Source organism: Orbicella franksi, chromosome 2 (genome assembly GCF_964199315.1).
Source record: "Orbicella franksi chromosome 2, jaOrbFran1.1, whole genome shotgun sequence".
Lineage (NCBI taxonomy): Eukaryota > Metazoa > Cnidaria > Anthozoa > Scleractinia > Merulinidae > Orbicella > Orbicella franksi.
Window position 1 is genome coordinate 20581459 of NC_138146.1, and position 13665 is coordinate 20595123.

Consider the following 13665-nt stretch of genomic DNA (forward strand, 5'->3'; position numbering starts at 1 on the left):
TTCTTTCTTCGCGTAATCTAACGTAATGAAATCCTCCAATAGGAACAAGAATGCCAAAGACTGACATTTCCTCTACTCAGACGATGTCTCTCGAGTTTCAACAGGCCCCCTATTTCTGCCCGGATCTGCTTGTCTTGTAAAACAAATACGAAAGCTTGCACATGAACGCTAGCAAGACGCAAAAACCCCGGCCGACTGCCGCTAAGGTTAGGTTTCTTGTTAAGAGGGCAGCCTCACGAGTTAGGTGAATATTCTATTCCTGTACTTCACTACCTGTTCTGCAGTATTATAAAGTGGCGATAGGTTTTCAACCATTAGTTCAAGATAATAAATGACAGCTACTGATCTGACATCTCAGGAAAACTAACGCAATTTGTCGGAAAGAATAAATATTTTGAATATACAGTGTTGCATTTTGGCAGTTTATTTTAGTTGATAGCCTAAAGCTTAATCTACAGGTTCGCGCGTAAGAAATCGGGAATGTTTAGATAAGGGAAGATAAGCGCTCTGTGAAAACACCATATGTCACAATATTTGACAGAAACTACTTGTGCCATTTTTGCTTTCATAAAATGAGACAAATCAAAGCCTTGGTATATGGTAATTTTGCCGGGTGGTCGTGTCTTGTGAGCACACAGCATGCGAGCCGTGGCTCAGTGTTTCGAAAGAATGATATTTGAAAGGCTGGCTTTGTAAAGATAATTTACCGGAGGCGATTTACGTTAATGAGGAGCTTCCTACCTGGCGAAGGAAACACATTTAAGCGAATAAACACTCGACTTCTCATCCGGGATTTCCTAACAAAGGAAACCGCAATCCACAGAGCGCGATAAAAGGTTTGTCAATATCTGTACATCGTGGTGGGCCTGAACTTCAGCGTTCTGAAATGGCAATTCTTCGGGTAAGTATTCCCTGAAACCACGCTCGATTTGTTCCAAAACAAAGATCCTTGCATGAAGAACATTTAACGGAGGTTTATTTGCCGTGAAGCTGAGTCTGTAAACGGGTGAAAACAGGCCAATTTAGCCCTTTCCGATTTAGACGGCTGATTGTTCCGCATCCTACAGCCGCCTGTCTTGTGGCGGCGGTTTTCTTGTTTCGTCATGCGTTGAATCCTCGCGGCTATTTGCTCGCAGACTTCATAGATCAGGGACGGCCTTATAAAAATCTCATCTATCAATTTCAATAAACTAAGGCGAATCCAGTTTTAAACGAAGTTCACATCAAGTGTTCTGTTCAAGCTCTGTTGAGTTGAGAGGCAAGATGACATCTCTACGGAAAGGAGAAATCCTCATTATTAAGCCAATGAACAGATAACCTGATGCGAAATTTCGAGGACGAGCTGTGGGGAATCAAACGCTAGAGATACTCACCGCATGTCATTATGCTCTTTAATATAAGTATAGTAACATATGAAAGGAAAAGCCATTTAAGAATGCTCATTAGCCATTTGTAAAGATCGCTTAAACTAGCTGCTCTGTTGACACAAATTCAGGTGAAATTGCGGGCGTGAGGTTTTTATTTGGATCTCGGGACACTTTGCGTTCAAAGATCATCAGTTGGTGTTGACGAGAAGAGGTTTTAAAACGTCTTGATCAATCAATGAAAGTGATCGAGGATGGGAGCAAGGGCCGAACACTGTCAGTAAGTGATCTGGTATTGCACTCCCCAACTACTCTGCTTAATAACTTGCGTGTCTTTCTAGTCAAACAAGGAACAGAAGATCAAGCTGGCAGAGTTGAATCCGTTCATAACGTGTGAACTATGCAAGGGATATTTGATCAAGCCAACAACCATTGCCGAGTGTTTACACACATGTAGGTAGAAACAGTAGCAGGGATGTGTGACTGCCTTTTTAGAATCCTTACATGTCGACATGATCTTTCAAAGCGCAGCCCAGGGCGTTGAAAGATGATGGAATTAGAGCTCTAGGAGCAGGGCGAGTTCGCCATTCTCTTCTGCTGTTATGCCCCAAGGCTGGCCAGATGTTCATTTATTATGCACGCTCGTCAAACGCTATTTATTTTGTTATTAGTTTAACTCAGTGACGCCAAGCATTTAGACGCTTATAAATAACACGCTCGAAGGCTGTCATTCAGCGTGGCACGCGCGCAGACAATGTGAAGTGGCTTTTGTATTCTATTCTTCTCGCGCTCTCGTCATTATGAAACAGTTTGCCAGCTAAAGATTGAGAAATTGGTCTTCCACAATAACCTATTATCGGCCAGCCCGATTTATTCACAAAATAGTTTGCCTGTGACGGGTCCCAAGTGATTTCTTTCGCACTTCACGGAGAATAATTACATTTAATTACTTTCAACTAAGAGCATTTACTCTATATATGTAGCTTCGTTTTGCATACTAAGTAAGTCGGAGATTATCTTGACAAAATTCCTCCAAGAATGTCTTTTCTTTGCCCATTCTTTCCATAAGATATCCCGAGGTTTTGAGGTTTATTTGTGGTTATAACTCGCGGTGATATTAATTTTCGTCGCTATTTGAAACGGGAAGTATTCCCGCTGGGACAAAGTTGTACAATATTAATAGGACCCCTGCGGTTTTGTATTTGTTTGTGCTTATAATCTTAGCTTTTTAGGCTATGAAAACCTTGTTTTTGTGTAGAGCGAGATTGGCCACGATTTCAAAGAGGAGATAAGTTTATGCACTCGTCGCGCAGCAGTAAAATAAGTCTCGCATTGTGTTTGGTCATGGGCGAGAGTGTAATTTAGATTTCCGTGAAGGCCGCCCTGTAGCAAGTCATAACAAGAAAGCGGAACGTCATCTTTCAAAGCTGAACAATACGATAACAATGTGCGATAACTTTATCATTAAAGTAAACATGGTGTATTCACTAGATTAGACCTAGTATTAGCTTGCTTTTGTAAAAAATTGAGACAATTTGAAAAGGCTGTTGTACGTGCCGAATTGTTCTCAAGTCGTCTCAAAGCTAGAACATTTTCAAGAGCACCATTAAGCGAGGGCACGATAGAGAGGTCTTTCGAAAGATATATCGCCCCGTTGTTCACATCCTTCAGTTTTTAAGTGGTTTTTGGTTAATCTTTGAGACTTGAATCCTCGACTGTATGTCAAAAATTTAACCGTGTCGCTGGCGCGAATTCTTTCCCAAATTGTTCAGGGTTACCTCGCGCGCGGAAGGGATTAATACCGTTAAACGAAGGAACCTTTGTTCTTTTCCCGACCAAACAAGACAAAATGTTTGCAGATTGTTTCTCAAGTTGTTGCTGAATTTCGTCATGGGAGAGAGAGGTCAGACTAATGCTCCGCTCTGCTAATCTTATCAAAACCGTGACGAGAAATCTCTTGATCAGATAAAGGCATTGGTGTTAAACCTCTATTAATGGAGAAGAATACGTCACGGGGAAAAGACGAAAGCTCTAAAGACTTGAACATTAAACGTAGATAAAAAAAAAAAAAAAAAGCGCTACTTTTACAGCTGAACGAAAGGATTAATACAAAACGCGTTCCTCATTTGCCAGTACAATTAAATCTTCCAGAAGCTGCAAAATTAAAACAGGCCAACATTTTAGCACAACACACCCCCGGAACACACCGTGATAGCAATGTTTGGATTTTATTTGCTCGGATGACTGAGATACGAGATCAGCTTCGCAACATGCGGTTCCGTCCTTTCTCAATGAAATATCATTAACTCATCATCAGAAGACCTTCTGAAAAGAATGAATACCATTTTAATTGCTTTTCTGTGTTTGACAAGTTGATTGTGAAGATAAATGGACCATTTTGATGGAATAAGACAATAGTTTATTATGGAATCAGTCAGTGTTCTTTGTGTTATAGGCCTTATAGAAAACATACTTGGAAAAATCAAACAAAGCTGAACGTGTGTCTTAAATACGGCTCGGTATTTTGATTGGCAACGAAGAAACGGTCGCCTTCCATTTGATACCTATCTTGTTGGCGCTTTTTAAAACAAATGTATATCTTTCATATCCATCAATGTCAATCGCTTTTCAGTTCGATGTAACAGATGACAACAAAGATTAAAACATCACGCACTACGGAAGCTCAGTGTTGTTTTGAGGAGAAAAATTATTGGTTCAGCGAAAAATGATGAAGATTTTTAATGTAATGCGGATACTCGCAATCAGTGCGCCCAAAGTACAAGGCAGTTTGCTATTGTCATTTTCATGTTAATCGAAAATCTGGACGTTATTTGAAAATAAAATTACTGAAGATTGCATCAAAATGTATCAAATGAGATAAAGAAGCGCTCTTTTATAATCAGCAGTGCTAGATCTTTATTTTCTGTTGTAATCGGCTTAAGAAATTCGAAACACTTGAAATCTGCAACGTAGTATTTTGACTTTTTTTTTTCTCAGAATTGTTTAAGTTTAAGTTTAAGTTTAATAATACTTTGTCATGAAAAACAAAAAGTACATGACTGGAGAATAATTGGGGGAAACTAAATTTCCATACAAAGTTTGGCAGTTTGTTGGCTTGTAAACTGAGGTATTTGACACTGGTTTCGCTGTTCTTTTCCTCGAAAATGAAAATTTAGTTTTTTGTCAGTTGCGTGTACTATTATTCGACCAGTTTCCAGGGGACTTTTCCCTAGAGCCATAGATAAACAGTGTAAGTCTGGAGCAAATGGGCGCGACTCCTTTACGAAGAAATCTACAAATATTGGAATTCAAGGGCGCGCAAGGGTGAACCAAAATGTTGACAACTAATCACGGTTATGGTGTTTCCTTCCGCGTTTGCTTTTTCCGAGAAAATATTAATTTTCTCCGCCCAAAAGTAGGTAAGAGTTGCGAACTTAACTGATTTCCAACTTCATTTCCCTGGGGGCTTTTCCCGCCATTTCGTGGCAGTCTCGCCGGAAGTCAGGAGATAACGAAACGAAGTTTTACCGGGAAATCAGTAGTGATTTCCTTATAAACTGCTTCACTGCGAGAATTCGAAAAAATGTCATGTTCGTGTTTATGGACCAGTTTTCTAGGAAACACTGATAAAATATAGATTGTCAAGGGGCGTCCAGTTTTCAGATGGCTATCGAAAGGATTTGAAACTTTCGAAGTATCGTTTTGTTTTGATTTAAAGTTCTTTTTTTAGGATGACAGATTAACCCGAAGTATCCAATAGATTCAATTCGCACGGCACTTTGCGTGCAGAGGACAAGGTCCTCGTGCAAGACTAGGAAATGCATCATTCTTATCAAGAGACCCTTGTATTTATTAAACGTTCTGTCACGAGAACAAAATTGAACCCTCAGATCGACCTTATATTCAAACAGACACAAACTATCGAAAGCTCAAGTAAACCCAAAGACATTCAGTAATATAATGATGCTTTAGTTACGGAAAAAGCTCAAGACATCTAGACAGTTGTTTTGTGCGATTTGGGAGCGAATGAACGAGTTTATACCTGCCGTGTTTCTTCATTTCCTCAATTTAGTTCTCTGTTCTGATTTCGCTCAGTGTTTTCTCAAACGCAGGGGCGCAACTGATTCCCGTAACTGAAGGAACGAACCGTTGTGGTTGTCAATAGTGAATGGTATCTTTTATCCGCACACGTAACAGCTTCCTTACTCAAAATTGTTACTGAATTAAGGCCCCAGTTAACAATGTAATTCGCATTTCTCACTGCTCACACTTGTTAAGCATGTAATGCTTTTCAGTATTTTCATCGTGTTTAGATAGTAAAGGATCTGACTTTCTTACTTATTTCACTCTCTGATTCAGCCCTCTTTTTAAGCTTTTTCGTCGTAAGGTCCTAACCTGAGCGCAGATTCGGCTTTTGAAACTGCTCCTGTTTCGTATAAAGTCAGTTAGTGGAATCACTTTAATAAATGTCACGAAAAAAGAGTGCGTTGCTCGCTGGAAAATCACTACAAATTGCATGGAACATGACAAATCAACTATCACTGTGTCAGTGCCACACGTTCTTAAATTTTGTAGCGGCAACTTGAAATTAATTTGATCAATTTTCCCGAGGCACAGAAGAAGCTGGTCGGTGCATGTTTAATACAAGCACACCCACGATTGAGCGCACAATACCTAAATCTACCACTGGTTTGTGTCTGTGTGTTGAATGAATTTATTATTGAAATATAGGATGTTAATCTAGCTGTTGGCAAACAATTCGAAGTTCTAAAATACAGGTTCAAAAGAGGTATTGAAGGCTATGATAAGCCAACCAGTTTCAAGTCGGTGAGAGTTTCATATGAACTGAACACGATGACAAAAATAGATCTATAGTTCGACCCAGATAAATGTTCCATATCAGCTCATTGTTTTGTGAACAGATGGAGGACACGATTTCCCTGTGAAGCTGTTTCCTTTTTCGTTACCTTCTCATTGTTTTCTTTTCTGGATCAAATTTGAGCCGCAAAGGGACTGAAAGAGACATGATACCACGAGAGGAAAAATAGGTTTTCTTTCTCGCGACGGACTTGCGCAGCGTTTTATTTCTCGTCATTTGGTCAGACGAAATAAGAGAGAGAACGTCCGAGACCAAGGTATCCAGGGTCGCAGCTAGTAACAGGCTAACCGAGGCACTTGCCTCCGTCATTCCCTTCGTTTTTTTCTTTTTTTTTTTTTCCTCTAAATACATAGGAAGAGAATTTAGCCATGGACGGCAGTGCCTAAGTCATAATTTTTTCATGGACCTTGCCCCAGTCATAATATTTGTTTTGGCTACAGCCCTGGTATGGTTCCATCATTAGAATGAAATTGCTTTAAGTATTTGCTCTGACGAGCTTTAAACTTCAAACGTTGCTGTTTGTACGTTGCGAGGTTTTGAATGCAGGATTCGCAGAATCATTAAAATTAAGAGTTTTACTGTGCGAGAAATTTATTCATTTCACAACCATGCTGATAGGTATTACTTATTTGGTTTGGTTTTATCAGTCTGCAGGAGTTGCATTGTGCAGAATCTACAAGACAACGAGGAGAACATCTGTCCAAAGTGCTCAACAGTCATTCATGAAACAAACCCATTTGAGATGTTGAGGTATCGTGTACTGGAAGAATTGTGTAATATTTGACATGTTTAATTTTGTCGATATATCAGGCCTTTGCGCGTTGTACAAGAATAACTATGAAATGGAAGAAAATCTAAGGAATTTTAATTTAATTTGGTAGAAAAACATCAAAGAAATAATAATGATGATAATAATAAAAGAAACGAACTAGCATGGATAAAATTAGAAGAAACTGACGCGGATTACTAAGTACGCAAAAAGTGCACGCCTTACTCTATTCCGTTACGTAACTCCGATGTTCACAGAACATTGAACTTCCCAACCTACACTTCTGCTGGTACTCTCCCCTGAATTAAACAAGCGAAAATGAAATAATTACATGCGCGCATTTCCTACCGGATTTAACTATATAGTCATCCCCGATACCTCTCTGCGATTTGTTCAGTTGAACCTGTTTTAGAGGATTCTGTGAATTAAATCGGGGAGAACGGAAGCAAACTTAACCTAACGCCTGAAGCAACCGGAACTGTTAATGGCTGACACGTTATGATTTTCATAAGATGCATTGGACGAGAATCACTCAAAATAAATCATACTGTACCACACCCCAACCACCACACCCAGCACCGTACGCCGTTGCGTAGACTCTAAAGTTCAAACTAAAAATGGAGTGTTAAGTATCAACCATCGGCGTTGAAACATCAGTCGACTTTGTGCCAGGGATACAGCGTATGATCAAGTATAATCTAGCTTAATTTGATGTACAAATGTACATTGAAATATATTTTCATATACACCCCACAAAAGTATCAATAAAATGAAAAATAAATCAATTTCTCTCAACGAAACGTGGTGTTATTTTTCTTTTTTGCCGTTGTTTTTGAACGGAATATGTATGAAAAGTTCTGTACTGCAAGAAATCTTCTAAGGAATTAGTTTACCAGACAACTCTCAGAGTAGTTTTGGGATTGGGGCGAAACTTGAAAATTTTGGCACACACTAGCTGTAGTGACAACCGAAGATCCTAAAATCCAATAAAGGACAAAACATCGATGCTGTACTCTACCTCATACCACAAAAAATGCAGTTAACCCTGTTATTATGTTTCTATATCGTTGTCATTAGTTCATTGTAAAAATGAGACTCGCGATGTCTTATCGGACAAAAATATCCTGTACCGGAAGTTGTTTAACCTCTTTTCACAAAAACCTAAATAAGAACATTTCCGTGTAATAACGAGAGTGCATCTTGTGTTAGTAGTTTTACTTGTTTCTTGTTTGCAAATTTCCCTTGTGTGCCTGTGTAAAGGATGTTCGTTATCACAAAAGGTTTCTAATCCTGGAACACATAAAACGCCTACTCTCTTATACGTGGTCGAAATAATTTCAGTTGCATGTTTTGAAACGTTCTTCAAGTGAACGCATGCTCACAAGGAGTTTTCTGGTACACGGTGTGCGTGGAAAACAGGAAGCAGATTCCGCTAAGACTAAATAATGGGGCTTTTTTAGTATGGCGCTTTCAAATTTAGCAGTGTTAAAAAAGCGAGTCAGTTGCTTTAATACGTTTTTCTCCTGGTTTGCTCAGAGATATTAAGACTTTTCCATAGTTACTTTTTGCTGCTGTAGCCATCAATTAAAATAGAAACGAAAATGCTCTCTTCCAAAAATCAAGTCGTCGCATGAAAATGTCAAGTGAGGGGTTGTATGTCAGGGGTCGCCACGACTCGGTTTGGTCGGGGGTTCCTACTGCATTGTGCTGCAACATTTGCAGAAGCTTCCAATGTTACATAGGTCAAACATTTTTTTTCTGATTTTTCTTTTTTCATCCAGGTCAGACCAAATGTTGGAAGATATTATATTTAAGTTGGTGCCAGGACTTCAAGAAAGTGAGCCTGTGTTTTTCATTGCATGTGTGTGTTTTAATACTTTCAGCCAGTTGAGCTAACACACTCTCTATCTCTTCAAATGCTTGTCAGTCTCTTTCGCTCTAACTCTTCCACCTGCAGTCCACATGTGTGATTAAGTTTACATGTGGTCTTTTATAAACACTCTCTTTCCAAGACGTTTTATTTTCTCAATAAAGCACTTTTGTTTTCGTTAATTATTCCTGTTCCCATTGTTGTTACTGATTTTCCGTTCGGGAAGTTTTGAAACCCTTGCATAATGTCGAAACTATTTGGGAACACGATGCGTTTACTATCCACAACGTCTTCCCTTTGGTTCAGTAAATTCACACGATCTGAGGTATTTTGCGTTTTCGATTAACGCTCGATCTATGACCAACGAAGTTAGTTTCGTAGGCGTCCTTCTGTCTGCCAATTCCCTAGCAACTCATAAAGGAAGTGTTTTCTTTCGTTTTCCCTTTCAGCACTGATGGAAACACAAAAGCGCTTTCCTGCGCAGCCATTTGAAACTCTTATGCTATTGTATATTGATTACTTTAAAAATAGAAACAACTTCCCCTTTTGTCAATGTTGTTGTGATTCTTACGGTCGAATGGTCAATTCCATTGTCAAGCGACGGATTGTGTGACATTTCTGCCGCGTCATGATCACTCCACTCTCGTTTCTATGTTTGTTGCTGACTTGGCTGGGAAAGAAAAGTGCCCCCTTCGCTTTCTAAACGATTTCCCGGAAAGTGGTTTTTGAATCCTGGCTAAAACTCCCGATTTTGGGGTTCTAAGAACCTGAACGTTGATAAATATTTTTTTTCGTCGAATTGCAATATTAAACCTTGATTTATTTAGAGTACAAACGCAATAACACTCTGGGTTTCATTTAACTAACTCGGTCGTATCTCAAAAGCTTCACATTTCGTGGCAAATCAAGCAGACGATCTCTTAAAAGAATTACCGAAAATTTTGATTTGCATACACTGAAGGCAAGATCGAACTTGGCCAAGGCGACAACAAACCCAACAGCGGAAGTCTTAAGGATTTTGTTTCGGGGAAACCCCTCTTGTTCTGCTGCCTTCTGATTGGCGGACTATTAATATTCGTGAAAACTTCCTTGTTTGGCCCACAATATATTGCTCTTCTATTTCAATAAAGCAGGACGTTCGAACAGTTTGCATCGCGAAAGGCTCGCTCAGGACGTTTATAATCGAATCTCAGTAAAATGGAAAAGCAGCAGCCGACGGAATTTGTCATAAAGCAGGATAAAATCTCGCTTTTGAAAGAGAAGGTTCAAAGAATACGCTCTCTTTTCGGCGTTGATGTTACGATCAAACGAAATGATCCAACGAGTGGTCAACAGTGGATTTGCCTACAAGGAACGGACAGAGAGCTTCAAAAACAAGCACAGACTTACATCAAGTCTCTGTGTAGCAATGAACCGAAGCACTCCGTAGAAGTTCCGCCCCGCTTGTGTGAAAGGCTGAAAAACGGTAATGAAGGTATGGACGTGGAAAAACTCTATGGAGCTGTACTGTCATTTAGTGGCTCTACAGTTTATGTTCAGAGTTATGACGATGTACACAGAACCTTGGCGGTGTCTGGAATTGAGCAACGCATTGCTGATTTCAAGGAACAAGGTGAAATCAATACTACCCCGAAAGAAGATGGCGGTATTGTCGAGGAAGACGGCGAAAACATCCCACCAGAACGTGCTACGGTACACGCAACAGACATTGCGCCATCCATGAGGGAATTCGCGCGTAAGCTTAACTACACCGACAAAGAAATCGACGCCGTCATAAAAACATTTGGAACAGAAATAAACTTTAATCAGCTGGTAGAAAAATTGGTCAAAAACTCTACTTCTGCTCTGCAGCTTGGCTCCGCGACGCCAGAGGATACGAATTGTCTTCCAGTTGTTCGGGGAAATTGTGCGGCGGCACCTCTGCAACCTGCAGACAGTGGCCGTAATCTGCTTCGACGGGGTGCTCCCGTCCCAAATCGAAGTCCAGATTACTTCATTCAACGAGACCTTATTCAGCCGGTCGCCGCACACTCAGATAATCTTCGCCCGATCGTCATCGATGGTAGCAACGTCGCTATGGATCACGGAAACCAGGAGGTGTTTTCATGTCGAGGAATAAAACTTTGCGTGGAGTACTTCAGGCGGAGAGGACATAGTGACATTACTGTTTTCGTGCCCAAGTGGAGAATGCGAGAGTTTCGTCCAGAAAGCCCCATAAAAGACCAGGAAGTACTCCACGAACTAGCCAGGCAAAATATTTTGAAGTTCACACCATCACGATGGAATGGCAACCGCCGCATCGTGTGTTACGATGACAAGTACACGGTCGAATTAGCGGATCAAAATGGCGGTATAATCGTTTCCAATGACCATTTTCGAGATCTACTCAAAGAAAATCCCAGATGGAAAGAGACTATCGAGCAGCGCACAATGGGGTACCTTTTTGTAGGAGACCGTTTCATGCCGCCAGATGATCCCTTGGGAAGACAGGGTCCCTCTTTGGACGACTTCCTCAGGAAGGGTTCTGCAACACACCCCAAGATATGCCCCTATTTAAAAAACTGTACTTTTGGTAACCGGTGCAAATATTACCATCCTGAGAGGGACACACAGCGACTACGGGAGCGAGCTGCTTCGACAAGAACCTCCTCTGAACTCCCAGAGCACTCTGCAAGCAGTAGAGTGGAGCCAAGTGTTACGACTTCCTCTTGTGCTACAAATCAATCGACTGCGACGTCAACCAGTGAAGATCATTCAAGGAACATTGTAGGAGATCCTCGGGTTTCTCCTTTCACATCCCGTGAATACTATAATCGCGGGCGACCCGATGATATTTTAGCCCGTGGGAGACAAGTTCCCGCTGGTGCATCCCCGTATGAGCACACCCGTGTTTCCAGTGGTGGTGAACGTTCATATCAACACGGGTTTTACGCTGGAAATGTCTATTCGGACTATCTTCATCCAGCAGGTCCAGACTACACTTCAAGAAACCTCCAGTATCACGACGCACTTCCCATGTACCCTTCCGACATGAGCCACTTTCCACCGCTTCAAACACCGTGGCCGCCACACTACAACCCCCAAGTGCCTTACCCTCCACCCACGACTATGGCATATCCCGCGGGACAGTCCACATACGTGCATTATTATGAGCCAGCACCAGCTCCATATCGCGGCAATTTTACAGGCCGAGGACAGCCAAGAGACCAAGTTGATAGCAACTCTCAACAAAGTTCTACCAACAGAGAACAATTTGACTATCTATTTAAAATGCTTAAGGACATATGCGACGATGAAGGGCAAATAATCCGCGTTCTGGAAAGCCACCCGCGAGAGACTGATGTAAATAAACTAGCGAATCTCTTATACGGCGAAAACTGAGTGCTAATGATACTGAAAACGTATATCAAAAAGACTATATTAATTTTGTCGCGATAGTCACTATATTGTTTTTGTACATCTTAAATATTGTTAAGTTTTCAGTATATCGCTTCGCTGACAAATGGAACCATACCTTTATAAATATATTGGGACTCACTTTGTCTGAAAATTTGTACCAAATAACATCGAATTCTAATTTTCGTAAGAATGTTTCCATTTCTATTGCTTATCTTGTTCGTATTATCGTTCCCGGCGATAGAATCATAAACTCAGTGACAATAAAATATTCGAAACGTTAACTTTGATTGTTGTTTTGTTTGCTTGAGGTTTCTCCCCCTTCGCCCACCTCTTTCAGTATATCTGTGCTATTGCAAATAGAAAAAATATTGTTTGAAGAGAATCTCAAGTAAGCTTCAACGCGAACCACTTTTCCAGCTTTCTATACAACTGCTACCATGTGCCGATAATCCGCCTAAGCGGAACTTCAATCCGACAAACCGATTGGTTGATCAGAGTGACAGGTAATTCCCGTCAAACAAGTTTGAGTGATGGATAAGGAAAGAAGGAAGCTGTTGATAAATAAAACGTGTTGGCAAGCGTATATGCATGTCGTATTCTTCAACCGCAATTTCATTTTTTCACGTCCTGTGCGTGGTTGTTTGGAATGTTTCCTTCTACATCTGATCGCCACGTCAATCTGTGCCCTTGAACCTTTTCCGATAATAAAAATTTACGGAAGTCGTAATTATGGTATATAACTTCTGCTCTCCTTTTTCATGTTTATGGTCCACTTAAGCTCTCGTTTGCACCTCCCAGATTTCGGCTTTTTGAAAAGCCTGGAAGCAAGCGATCGAGAAAAACCGTAGGGCCAACTTGCAGACTGGATGAGTGCGCCGTCTTTTACTGCTTGCACTATTGAAAGCAAGTCCATCTGGCCGGACACTTTGCCTTACGGCATCCGCAATTTCACAATATCAAACTCCTGAAAAGCGAATCGAATTAAAACTGATGTGACAAGTATTCAGTTGTGTGCATGCCATACATTTATTAAAGAGGCACGTATGAGAAGCATTTCAATCGCCGATAAATTCGACCCTCCCAAACATCCATGCTAGGGTAGGAAATCTGCAGAGTTAAGGAATGCACGCATAATTTCGTGATGCGGTTATTATGTTGCCATAAAACACAACAGCACAACACTTGCCAGCCATCAATTTACTTCCTTGTGCCGAGCCTTTTTCCTATGTAGCCAAGCGGTCTGGTCGTGTAACCTTATATCTTTTTTTTTTTTTTTTTTTTTTTTTTTTTTTCAATTATCTTAAAGGGAATTGGTTCACTTAACTTCTTGTTTTCATTCTTGGAATAATGCATCATTACTGAGTAACATGCATTGTATTCTTCT

At 40.6% G+C, this 13665-nt stretch overlaps 2 protein-coding genes across 4 annotated transcripts in view; both read left to right on the forward strand.

Moving 5' to 3' along the window:
- The first annotated feature begins 461 nt into the window (after positions 1-461).
- LOC145478560 (polycomb group RING finger protein 5-A-like) overlaps positions 462-13665 on the forward strand; it is a 20998-nt gene continuing 7794 nt past the window's right edge. For 2 of the 3 annotated variants that reach the window (XM_081456619.1, XM_081456621.1), the window contains exons 1-4: positions 462-901; positions 1706-1817; positions 6891-6993; positions 8794-8849. In XM_081456619.1, the coding sequence (XP_081312745.1) occupies positions 887-901; positions 1706-1817; positions 6891-6993; positions 8794-8849 (286 nt within the window). In that variant the 5' untranslated portion in view covers positions 462-886. Of the gene's footprint in view, positions 4784-6890; positions 6994-8793; positions 8850-13665 lie in introns of all 3 variants that reach the window. The other variant, XM_081456620.1, reaches the window with a different exon arrangement.
- Positions 8910-13665, forward strand: part of LOC145478559 (uncharacterized) — a 5274-nt gene continuing 518 nt past the window's right edge. The window contains exon 1 of the mRNA XM_081456618.1: positions 8910-13665. This exon is cut by the window's right edge and continues 518 nt beyond it. Within this exon, the coding sequence (XP_081312744.1) occupies positions 10080-12263 (2184 nt within the window). The 5' untranslated portion in view covers positions 8910-10079 and the 3' untranslated portion in view covers positions 12264-13665.